Here is a 12,808-nt window from a genome sequence, read left to right as displayed (position 1 = left end):
ACGCACACCGTAGGCTTGGTGCGTGGAGCAGGGACAGGCCGGACTGGGCTGGCGACGCACACCGTAGACTTGGTGCGTGAAGCAGGGACAGGCCGGGCCGGGCTGGCGACGCACCCCGTAGGCTTGGTGCGTGGAGCAGGAACAGGCCGGGCTGGGCTGGCGACGCACACCGTAGGCTCGGTGCGTGGAGCAGGAACAGGCCGGACTGGGCTGGCGACGCACACCGTAGGCTTGGTGCGTGAAGCAGGGACAGGCCGGGCCGGGCTGGCGACGCACCCCGTAGGCTTGGTGCGTGGAGCAGGGACAGGCCGGGCTGGGCTGGCGACGCACACCGTAGGCTTGGTGCGTGGAGCAGGGACAGGCCGGGCTGGGCTGGCGACGCACACCGTAGGCTTGGTGCGTGGAGCAGGGACAGGCCGGGCTGGGCTGGCGACGCACACCGTAGGCTTGGTGCGTGGAGCAGGGACAGGCCGGGCTGGGCTGGCGACGCACACCGTAGGCTTGGTGCGTGGAGCAGGGACAGGCCGGACTGGGCTGGCGACGCACACCGTAGGCTTGGTGCGAGTGGCAGGAACAGGCCGGGCCGGGCTGGCGACGCACACCGTAGGCTTGGTGCGAGGGGCAGGAACATGCCGGGCTGGGCTGGCGGCGTGCACCTTACACTTAGTGCGGGAAGCAGGAACGGGCCGGACCGGACTGGTGACGCACACCACTTGCTTGGTGTGAGGAGCGGGACTGGGTTTCGTCATAACCCCCCGCTCCCTCAGCTGCCTACCGAGTTCCTCTCGCCGTGCCTCATTTCTCACCCTTTCCCTTATCGCCTCCAAATGCTCCATCCTCTGCAACACTACCTCCTGCTCCCTCGTCGTCCCTGCCGTGTGCCCCCCCCTAAATTTTTTTTGGGGTTGCCTCTCGCCTGTCCGACGTTGACCCTGCTGACGCCGCTGCTCCTCTCTCCGTCGCCTCTCCACCGTCTCACTCCATGGCCGGCGATCCATCCCGGCCAGGATCTCCTCCCAGGTCCAGGACCCTTTCCCGTCTAATATCTCCTCCCATGACCAGGCTGCCTTCTCCTGGACACGCTGCTTGGTCCTGGTATGGTGGGTTTTTCTGTCACGAACGTCGTATGAAGGAGTGGACCAAAGCGCAGCGTTAGTTGCGAACATACTTGCTTTATTTAATTAAAGCATACACACGAAATAACAAAACAATAAACGACTCGTGAAGTCCACGGTGACAAAGACCGACAAGGAACAAAAACCCACAAACACAAAGTGAAACACAGACAGTTAAATATGGCTCCCAATCAGAGACAACCAGCACACAGCTGACACTCGTTGCCTCTGATTGGGAGTCACTCAGTCAAACATAGAAAATGACGAACTAGAAACACCCAACATAGAAACAGAACACATAGAATGAACACACCCTGGCTCAACATATAGAGTCCCAGAGCCAGGGTGTGACACACACCCTGGCTCTGGGGACTCTATATGTTGAACCAGGGTGTGTAGATTCATTGTGTGTTTGTTCTATGTGCACAGTCTAGTTTGTATTTCTATGTTGGCCAGAGTGGTTCCCAATCAGAGGCAACGAGTGTCAGCTGTTGCTGGTTGTCTCTGATTGGGAGCCATATTTAGACAGGCTGTGTTCCCACAGGTGTTGTGGGATCTTGTTCCGTTTGGTTTGTTCCGTGTTGGTTGTGTTTAACCTAGGACGTCACGTCATCGTTTATTGTTTTGTTCGTATTATCACTAAAGATAATAAAGTATGTTCGCTCATAACGCTGCGCCTTGGTCTACTCCATTCAACGATCGTGACATTAGGCCCATTGCTTTTTTCCATCTTTACCAACGACATGCCACTGGCTTTGAGTAAAGTCAGTGTGTCTATGTATGTGGATGACTCAACACTATACACGTCAGCTACTACAGCAACTGAAATAACTGCAACACTTAACAAAGAGCTGCAGTTAGTTTCGGAATGGGTAGCAAGGAATAAGTTAGTCCTAAATATTTCCTAAACTAAAAGCATTGTATTTGGGACAAATCATTTACTAAACCCTAAACCTCAACTATATCTCGTAATGAATCATGTGGAAATTGAGCAAGTTGAGGTGACTAAACTGCTTGGAGTAGCTAAGATGGGGAGAAGTTTGTCCATAATAGTCCCATGTAGCTCAGTTGGTAGAGCATGGCGTTTGCAACGCCAGGGTTGTGGGTTTGATTCCCACAGGTGGCCAGTATGTAAATGTATGCACTCACTAACTGTAAGTCGCTCTGGATAAGAGCGTCTGCTAAATGACAAAAAATGTATACACCTTTTTTTTTATTTTTATAAAGCGCTGCTCTGCCTTCTTAACAACACTATCAACAAGGCAGGTCCTACGGGCCCTAGTTTTGTCGCACCTAGACTTCTGTTCAGTAGTGTGGTCAGGTACCACAAAGAGGGACTTGGGAAAATTGCAGTTGGCTCAGAACAGGGCAGCACGGCTGGCCCTTATAAGTACATGGAGAGCTAACATTAATGACATGCATGTCAATCTCTCATGGCTCAAAGTGGAAGAGAGATTGACTTCATCACTACTTGTTTTTGTAAGAGGTGTTGACCAGCTGAATGTAATCGGACACCCATGCATACCCCACAAGACATGCCACCAGAGGTCTCTTCACAGTCCCCAAGTCCAGAACAGACTATGGGAGGTTCACAGTACTACATAGAGCCATGACTACATGGAACTTTATTCCACATCAGGTAACTGATGCAAGCAATAGAATCAGTTTGAAAAAAACTGTAAAAATACACCTTATGGAACAACGGGGACTGTGAAGAGACACACACAAAGGTACAGACACATGCATACGCACACGTTGTGATATTGTTGTATGGTGGTATTAAACATTTTGTATTGTAGATATGTAGTGGTGTAATAATGTTATGTGATGGACTGTTTTATATTTTGTTTTATATGTAATGTAAGTGCTTTAATATGTTTGGACCCCAGGAAGAGTTGCTGCTACCTTGGCAGCAGCTAATGGGGATCCCTAATAAATACAAAATACAAATAAAAAATAAGTCCCAACAGCAGTCCCAACACCTTACCACTGCTACACCAGGCTATCAGCAGAGCCTTGTCTAGCAGCGAAACAATTAATTCAGCCTCATTTACTACCTTTAAAAAAAACATAGCTGATATGGCTGACTTGCTTAAACAAATGTAGTTTCTACTGACAATTGAGATGTACAAACTATGGCATAAGAGGACGACGAGCGGATAAGAGGCAATCCGTAATTTTGATTAAGACATTAATGAGCGAGCTAGGACGGACGCAGTCAATATAACTATTTGTTCAGCACTTTTGAAATGTACAGCAACAGAATTCAGAACATGAGCCGTTCTTACAGTATTCTCCCTGTACACCAAGTCAGAATTGTAGGATAAATAAAGGGGGCACATAAGCAGACAATGAAGGTCTTACAATGTTTAAATGATTACAGTTCTCTAAAACAGGCTATAGGCTACATGTGCACCACCAAGCCAGAACAGTAGGCGAAATTAGGAGGGGAAACGGGACCATATTATTAGGGTGAGGCGCATGGGCTACCAACAGCTTACTACACAACATACACTTAGTATTACTTTCTTAGCTACAGTAAACATATCTCCCTGGCATATTACATAATTTATACAGCAGCATACAATACATTTTTGGACTCACCTTTTTGTGCTATGCTCACTTGAACAGGAAGGTGGTGCGGCGGTCCATCGTGGCCACATTTTCTCCTCAAACTTTGTGATCAAAGTCTGGCATTCTTTGGATTTATGGTGCTTTCAAGACAACTGGGAACTCTGTAAAAAAAACGTTTTATCTATTATAATAATACTTTTTCGTGATATCCAATTGGTAGTTACAGTCTTGTCCCATCGCTGCAACTCCCGTACGGACTCGGGAGAGGCGAAGGTCGACAGCCATGTGTCCTCCGAAACAAGACCCCGCCAAGCCGCACTGCTTCTTGACACACTGCTCACTTAACCGGAAGTCAGCCGCACCATTGTGTTGGAGGAAACACTGTACAGCTGGCGACCGAAGTCAGCGTGCATGCGCCCGGCGGCCACAAGTAGTCGCTAAAGCGCGATGGGACAATGACATCCCGGCCGGCCAAACCCTCCTCTAACCCGGACAACGCTGGGCCAATTGTGCGCTGCCTCATGGGTCTCCCGGTCGCGGTCGGCTGCGACACAGCCCGGGATTGAACCTGGATCTGTAGTAACGCCTCTAGCACAGCGATGCAGTGCCTTAGACCGATGCACCACTCGGGAAGCCCCTCTTCAATTTTTCCCTTCATATGACAAGGATTAAAAAGGATTTGCCAGGAGATTGTCGACTTGATTCATGATGATGACTGCTAGCTTGCTAGCTAAGATTTTGAAAGTATGATGTGGACATGATCAGTCCAATCAAAGCTGCTGTAGATATAACGTGATTTGACTTAATTTTATCTGTGGCCAATGACCTTGAGCCTTCTTGGATGGACACTTCTAATGTAACTCTGTGGCAGCACCCAAGGGGCTTGAATTTTTTAGCTCTACCCTTAGAGGTGATGTAGTGTCCCCATGAGTGATGGTCTCCTTTTTTGCTTTCTTGAGTAAGGAAGCTCCAAAATGCAGGTGTTTCCGCCTAGCTCAGTGCTTTCTGTGGTGGTGGGGCAGCCAGCGGAAAATACGGAGCGTAGGGTTTGGTAATGTTCTCTACTTGCGCCGTGATTGTTTCAGTGTTCTAAGTTTTTATGCGGCTTTATTAACTCAATATATATATGTTTTTTAAAATACATTGTTTGAAAACTGATATGTGACACGTATTAATGCCAAAATAACATGCAAAACAGGCATCCCCTGTTTGTTTTTTTTGTTTTTTTTGGGGGGGGGGGGGGGCTAGAAAGGTGGGGCTCAAAACAGGCTCAGCCCCACCTGCCCTGAATGACGGGTCGCCACTGCAGATGAAATACACCTGGACGACCGCTGTCCAGCCCACCTATTGCTGCGGCTGCCCCTGCTACGCTGCTCAGCCAGTATAGCCTACTACTACAACACATGGGTGAGCTACCTATCACCAGTATGGCTATGTGTATTAAGGAGGAGAGGAGAGGAGAGGAGAGGAGAGGAGAGGAGAGGAGAGGAGAGGAGAGGAGAGGAGAGGAGAGGAGAGGAGAGCAGAGGAGAGGAGAGGAGAGGAGAGGAGAGGAGAGGAGAGGAGAGGAGAGGAGAGGAGAGGAGAGGAGAGGAGAGGAGAGCAGAGCAGAGCAGAGGAGAGGAGAGGAGAGGAGAGGAGAGGAGAGGAGAGGAGAGGAGAGGAGAGGAGAGGAGAGGAGAGGAGAGGAGAGGAGAGGAGAGGAGAGGAGAGGAGAGGAGAGGAGAGGAGAGGAGAGGAGAGGAGAGGATAAATATCTGTATTTCTTCTTGATAGCTATGAGGTTGCAGGTCCATAGGGTTCATGCCTTGCACATATGGTTCCACAGTTATTGTACCTGAATATAAAGCTGGAATTCTGACCATGGTAATCCTGTTTAAATGTCTGGATGATATAAGCAATTTTACATCGATTATACAGCAAAACTAATCATTAGAATCTACTGTACCAGTCAAAAGTTTGGACACACCAACTCATTCAAGGCATTTTCTATATTTTATATTTGAGATTCTTCAAATAGCCACCCTTTGCCTTGATGACAGCTTTGCACTCTTTTGGCATTCTCTCAACCAGCTTCACCTGGAATGCTTTTCCAACAGTCTTGAAGGAGTTCCCACATATGCTGAACACTTCTTGGCTGCTTTTCCTTCACTCTGCCGTCCGACTCATCCCAAACCATCTCAATTGGGTTTAGGTCAGGGGATTGTGGAGGCCAGGTCATCTGATGCAGCACTCCATCACTCTCCTTCTTGGTAAAATAGATCTTACACAGCCTGGAGGTGTGTTGGGTCATTGTCCTGTTGAAAAACAAATGATAGTCCCACTAAGCCCAAACCAGATGGGATGGCGTATCACTGCAGAATGCTGTGGTAGTCATGCTGTTTAAGTGTGCCTTGAATTCTAAATAAATCACAGACAGTGTCACCAACTACACATGCAGAGATCATCTGTTCAACCACACCGCGTCTCACAAAGACACAGCGGTTGGAACCAAAAATCTCCAATTTGGACTCCATACCAAAGGACAAATTCCCACCTGTCTAATGTCCATTGCTCGTGTTTCTTGGCCCAAGCAGGTCTCTTCTTTTTATTGGTGTCCTTTAGTAGTGGTTTCTTTGCAGCAATTCGACCATGAAGGCCTGGTTCACACAGTCCCCTCTGAACAGTTGATGTTGAGATGTGTCTGTGACTTGAACTATGTGAAGCATTTATTTGGGCTGCAATTTCTGAGGCTGGTAACTAATTAACTTATCCTCTGCAGCAGATGTAACTCTGGGTCTTCCATTCCTGTGGCAGTCCTCATGAGAGCCAGTTTCATCATAGCGCTTGATGGTTTTTGCGACTGCACTTGAAGAAACTTTCAAAGTTCTTGAAATGTTCCGTATTGACTGACCTTCATGTCTTAAAGTAATGATGGACTGTCATTTCTCTTTGCTTATTTGAGCTGTTCTTGCCATAATATGGACTTCGTCTTATACCAAATAGGGCCATCTTCTGTATACCCCCCCTACCTTGTCACAACACAACTGATTGGCTCAAATGCATTAAGAAGGAAAGAAATTCCACAAATTATCTTTTAAGAAGGCACACCTGTTAATTGAAATGCATTCCAGGTGACTACCTCATGAAGCTGGTTGAGAGAATAACAAGAGTGTGCAAAGCTGTCATTAAGGCAAAGGGTGGCTATTTGAAGAATCTCAAATATAACATATATTTTGATTTGTTTAACACTTTTTTGCTTACTACATGATTCTATATGTGTTATTTCATACTTTTGATGTCTTCACTATTATTCTACAATGTAAAAAATAGTAGAAATAAAGAAAGACCCTTGAATGAGTAGGTGTGTCCAAACTTTTGACAGGTAGTGTATATAACACACATTTCAAATCACTGGCTCATATTTCCTACAAATGGGAGGAACCAGTGGAGCTACAGTGTATGTACAAACCAATAAGATATGAGGGGTGGAGTGAGAGGATGAAAAATGTGTCAGTATCAAACTGAGATTTCAGAGTGTGGACATCATAACCAACACGACAAAACTTACAACAGGGTCATAGGTAAGAACTAACATCACGAAGAGCGTTTGGGATTTTACATTTTCATTTTTGGTCACTCAGGGCTCCGTGCGTAAAATGCGCATTTGGTGCAATCAACAGGCAACTAGATAGACCAAAGCCATTTTGCCTGAACATGACTGAGGAGACGAGTAAGTCATTCAACGACCATCCATGTAGTCCAACGGGAACCGTCAGCTCGATGTCGCAGGACGACTCGGATTCAGACGTCCCGTCCTCTCCAACCAGCTCCGATGGACAGGCGCCCAGCGACGGGATAACCCCAAAACTGGACACCAGCGAGGAGGATAAACGGTTTCCCGCGTGCATCCGAGACGCGGTGTCTCAGGTACTGAACGGATACGACTGGTCGCTCGTACCGATGCCTACACGAGGAGAGCGGTCTCTGAAAAACAAACCCCATGTGAAGAGGCCGATGAACGCGTTCATGGTGTGGGCGCAGGCGGCGCGCAAGAAACTAGCTGACCAGTACCCGCATCTCCACAACGCCGAACTCAGCAAGACCTTGGGGAAGCTCTGGCGGTCAGTAGAGATAACCGAATGTATATATTTAATGGGGGATATAATACACATTTGCGTGCCTAATGTGCTGCATAGAACATGGCACAGATGTACTATGGAAATGTTTTTGCACCAAACCCAAAAATCTGCAGTGAAGATTGATGTAGACAATGTTCATTGCTGACAAGTTACAAAACACTTATTATTACTTTATTTTCTAGTATTGTTTCATGAACATTACTGCACAACTTTGCCTTTTCATATTGATTAACCTAATTTTACATGGCATTTTGTTTAGAATGATGATGATAATGTATTCACTGTGACATCCAGCATTGTGCATCTTATAATAGTCCACAACTCAACCCAACCTGTCATCAATTTCCAGCCTGCTCTCTGAAAGCGAGAAGAGGCCATTTATGGAGGAGGCAGAGAGACTGAGGGTGCAACACAAGAAAGATTACCCTGACTACAAATACCAACCTCGGAGAAGGAAGAGCACCAAGCCAGGTCAGAGTGACTCCGACTCCGGGGCTGAGCTGGCCCACCTCCACCCGGGCCAGATGTACAAGGCTGAACCTGGTCTGGTAAGACTGACCTCCCTGGGGGATGGGCATCATCCAGAGCGGACAGGTGAATGGATTTCCCAGCATATTTGATACATTTGTGGAAGAATGTTAAACAATCCATACTCAATAGCAACACTGAGTTTGTCAGTCACCAGGGCATGGTCTTTTTTTTTTACTGATTGAGATCCTGTATGAACACTTAGCTATCTCTCCTGGGTTCAGGGTTGAGGTGTGCAGGTACGTTATTTTGTTAGTATGCAGTAGCTAATGTTTAGGCATCTGTCGTGTCTTTTCTGAAGGTCATCCACATGGTCCCCCCACACCCCCCACCACCCCCAAGACAGAGCTGTATCTGGGGGTGAAACATGATGGCCGGCGCCCCCTGGACAGCGGACGGCAGAACATCGACTTCAGCAACGTGGACATCTCTGAGCTTAGCACCGATGTCATCAGCAACATGGAGGCCTTTGACGTCCACGAGTTCGACCAGTACCTGCCAGTCAATGGGCACAGCTCCACTCCTGCGCCTCCGGACCACGGGCACAGGGGGCACGGATCCAACCCCCCCTCTGGCTCCCTCAGCTCCTCCTTCGGCCACTCCCACAGCAATGCCTTGGAGGCGGCGCTCCCCTCTTCCTCCTCGCCTTCTAGTAACAGCGATGGCGTTTACCACAGAACACAGATCAAAACGGAGCAGTTGAGTCCCAGCCACTACAGCAGCCAGCACTCCCACAGCTCCTCGCCACACCACCCTGAATACACCCCCCTCAGCTCTGGAAGCTGCCCCTCCTCTGCAGCCTCCTCATCTTCATCATCCTCCTCCTCCCTGCCCAGCCCCCAGTGTGACTATGCAGACCTCCAGAGCCCCAGCTACTACAGTGCCTACTCCAGCTACCCCGCAGGTCTCTATCAGTACCCCTACTTCCACTCCTCTCGCCGCCCCTACAGCAACCCGCTCATCAACAGCGTGGCCATCCCTCCGCTCCACAGCCCCACCACAAACTGGGAGCAGCCAGTCTATACCACACTCTCCAGGCCTTAGACTCAGCACTGACTGCCTATGGTGCATGACATGGCTTTCACATAGTCTATGGGCTTCTCCTGTTTGTGCTGTGTTAGTGAGGACATGACACAAGGGTCAAGGTTGGACATTATCTAAGACCAAGTGCCTGCTGGTTTTGTCAGAATGGACAGAGAGTCTCTACCCACAATCATGCATGAATCTTCTGTGAGGAGAATGTGGACCACACTTCTGTTTTGACCACATCATGAATTAATACACATCTATATTTACTTTTACTTACTTATGTTCAACCCTTTATCTCAGATTGAATAATTATTATAACGTTCAAATATTATGTTTGTATTTATGTTTTATATTAACATGTTTTATTTTGGAATGAACAATCCAGCTAACAAATTCACCAACCTAATAGTAATTCCACTTCTTAGTTACTGTTCATCACTCCAGTGCAGTTCCATTCCTTGTCAGAAAAAGAGCCATAGACTTTCACTCTAGGCAACAGGTGTTCAATTCTGTTTCCTGCAAATCGAGATTACAAGATTTCAGGGTTGAAGGATTTTAGTAAAACGATCTACCATATGCTGTGATTGACTGGACAGCTGGACTGAGGACAGAAACGGCCATACTCACCCTGTAGCATGGACCGCTAAGCCCTGTGCATCTGCTGCACTTGTCAACCTTTGAAGAAGACATATTCATTCCAGCACAGCAATTCTGTATGGATGAAGGCTGAAATGGCTTGTCTTTCTGAATAGGAAACTCCAAAAAACATGGCGAGACTGCCCAATGGGCAATCCAGGTTTGATTATTTGACTTTTATGCTTGATATGTTGACTGGATTATTTGTGTGCCGGCTCTATGATAACCAGCTAATATATAACTGCTGCTTGTAAATGTTTGATAAACTTAGTGTGTGTGACCACACATTTATGCTGTTTTATGTTTACCTTTACGATTAAATAACAGCATTGCAGAGTGTTTTCACCAACAACGAATTCGGCAGGAGAAGTTCCTCCGCCATCCATTTTCAACAAGGGCACGCAGAGAAATGTGCCTGGGATTGTGGGAAGGTGAGCGGCGAGAACCCTGCTAACGGAGTGGTAGAAAAAGTTAAGCTCTGCTCTACTTTATGCAAATTTCAAGCAGAGTGAAGCGTTGTCAAGAGGAAGCTTCGCCTCTGGTCAAAACTCACTGTACGAACTCATGCAGAGCCGATAAATACGTTGGCCCACACACCTTTTTCTGGTGGTTCTGAATATTTTGGCAAATGACATATAAACTTAACGTTTTTGAGTAGTTGGGCAGTTTCTTGAAGACAAGATGGATGCTTGCCATGCAGTTACTGAGAGTGGGCATACTACCAAGTGTGTGTGTGTGTGTGCATGCATGTGTGAACATGTGGGTGGGTGTGTGTGCGTGCGTGAGCGTGTACTTGCGTGTGAGCGTGTGACACAGACAAAAAGCAATGAATTTTAATGAGCCATTACTTTGTTGAAAGATCCTTTGTCTCCCTCTATCTGGGGAAAGAGAGGGAAATTAATTGGACCCACAAATAAAAACTGCATCATTACCAAAGGCACCAACAAGCCACAGGGTATGAGAGGAATTAACCACAGGGAAGCTGATCAGAACAGATGGAATGTGGGTGGCTTGTAAGCGGAATACTCATTTTTTTGTAAGAACTCATTTTCATTTATAGCCACCAGTCCACTACCAGCATGCTGTAACTCAGACTGTTCTGCCTATTGTTTGCCAAGACGTTTTAGTAGAAACTCAACTAGAAGAGAGCTAGGGATGAGGATAGAGAATGGAGACAGAGTGTTGAGAGTTATTGACAGAATTGATCAGGCTGCATTGCATAAAAACAAGAGTTTGGCTATACAAATTATGCATGAATCACCATCACTTGCCGCACTGGATAGAGTGTTCATCCAGTGAATATGGACACTTTACCTAGACCAACATAGCCATTACACAAACCATTTATTTTGACAGATATACTGTACCTGGCTCATAGGTTGCTATATTTACTCTCAGGCCATGCTAAATGCCCTATGTTTCTGCCCCTGGGTTTCACTACAGATATGATGGCTGATGATTTGGGGTTCCACGCACTTTTAATTACTTCCTGAATGGTGAAAATACTGACTGGTGAGTCTGACTGAGTTAGTGTCTACTGGAGTTTGCCTGGCCTGCCGGGGCGCCAACGACAACAAGCTGCCAGACAGAACTAACATTGACTTACCCATGATGCCACAGGGATCTGGAGCCAGGGTGGAGGGGCAGAGGAGTGTGGAGGGAAACATCAGGAGACCTGACTCGCACTGTGATTCGCCACACAAATGGTAATATATACTGTACAGGTGGGAAGGCAGTTCCACATAATTTGGATTGGTAAAAACACACAGAGGCAGTTGAAATTCTGCTAAGACTTTGCATGGGAAAATCTACCCATTTTGGTTACTGTTCTTTCCCCTACAAATCCCAATTGAATCACTGCACACACACCCTCACTTATAATATACACCTTTCAGATAGCAGCTTCATATGTCAATCTAATCCTTTCAAGTCAAGTTCTGTTCATGTTAAATTCTGTTCAATTAGTCTCCTTAATTTTTTTGAAACTTGTTTATAAGGTTACTGATATATTTCTCATTTTCATTACAGCTATTATAAGTTAAAGCAGATAAAAAATGTTTATTCAATTTTAAGCAGAGAAAGGGATCCCTTGTGTGTGTGGGTCTATCCAGGGACCTTTCATTAGATTTGTGCTGTAGCTTCTCCGTAGCCATCCTTTAGGCTTTACCAACACGAAACACCACCTAATTGGGTTAGACTCATCACTAAATTATTACCTCAACTTGAAACAGACTGGGGCAGCAATGTAATAGATTTACAACAGTCAATTAGACCTAAAACGTCTACTGACGCAAGTGATGAGGTACAAGTTTCTCCCTGCTCTTGTCTATGTGATATTCTCTGTCTCAAAATAACAGGATGCTACTGGCAAGTTGTTCCTGTGCAGTGCAACAATGACAAAAGGGTGAATAACAGTTGTTTGAACTGCAGACCCATTTCTATTGTTCACTCTAAGTAATGGCTTCAATTTTCCACAAATACATAAATAGAAAGACTAAGGAGTTTCCAAGACATTGACATTCCCACAGATATTGTGCACGTCTCATTTCAACCAAAAATAGTGCCCTCTGACCCTTTGGGGTGTATAAACTATTCTTCAATCCCCCATCGTGTTGGCTGGTTGGACCACTCCAATCCCTATAAAGAGGAGAGCTTTGCCTTGGAGTGGTCTGGAGTGGTCTGTGATGGTTCACAATGCCAGAATTAGAGCAACTGTGAAACCTCACGGTGGTGACTGAGGTCAACCACAGCATGTTGCTTTGGCGCCAGTCCTTGGAAAAGCATCTAGTCCCCATCTCACAGACA

General features: G+C 46.6%; 1 protein-coding gene across 1 annotated transcript; it reads left to right on the top strand.

The window, feature by feature from the left end:
- Positions 1-7,385: 7,385 nt before the first annotated feature.
- Positions 7,386-9,382, top strand: LOC311100773 (transcription factor Sox-8-like; the record flags this gene model as incomplete). Its single annotated transcript, XM_084141735.1, has 3 exons — positions 7,386-7,792; positions 8,160-8,404; positions 8,640-9,382. 3 exons carry the CDS (start codon positions 7,386-7,388, stop codon positions 9,380-9,382), a joined length of 1,395 nt encoding a protein of 464 aa, XP_083997861.1.
- Positions 9,383-12,808: the final 3,426 nt, after the last annotated feature.

This window comes from Coregonus lavaretus (assembly GCF_964263955.1).
Source record: "Coregonus lavaretus genome assembly, chromosome: 25".
NCBI classification, from domain to species: domain Eukaryota; kingdom Metazoa; phylum Chordata; class Actinopteri; order Salmoniformes; family Salmonidae; genus Coregonus; species Coregonus lavaretus.
Note: the sequence above shows the minus strand (reverse complement) of the source record. Positions and strands in the feature narration are given on the sequence as shown.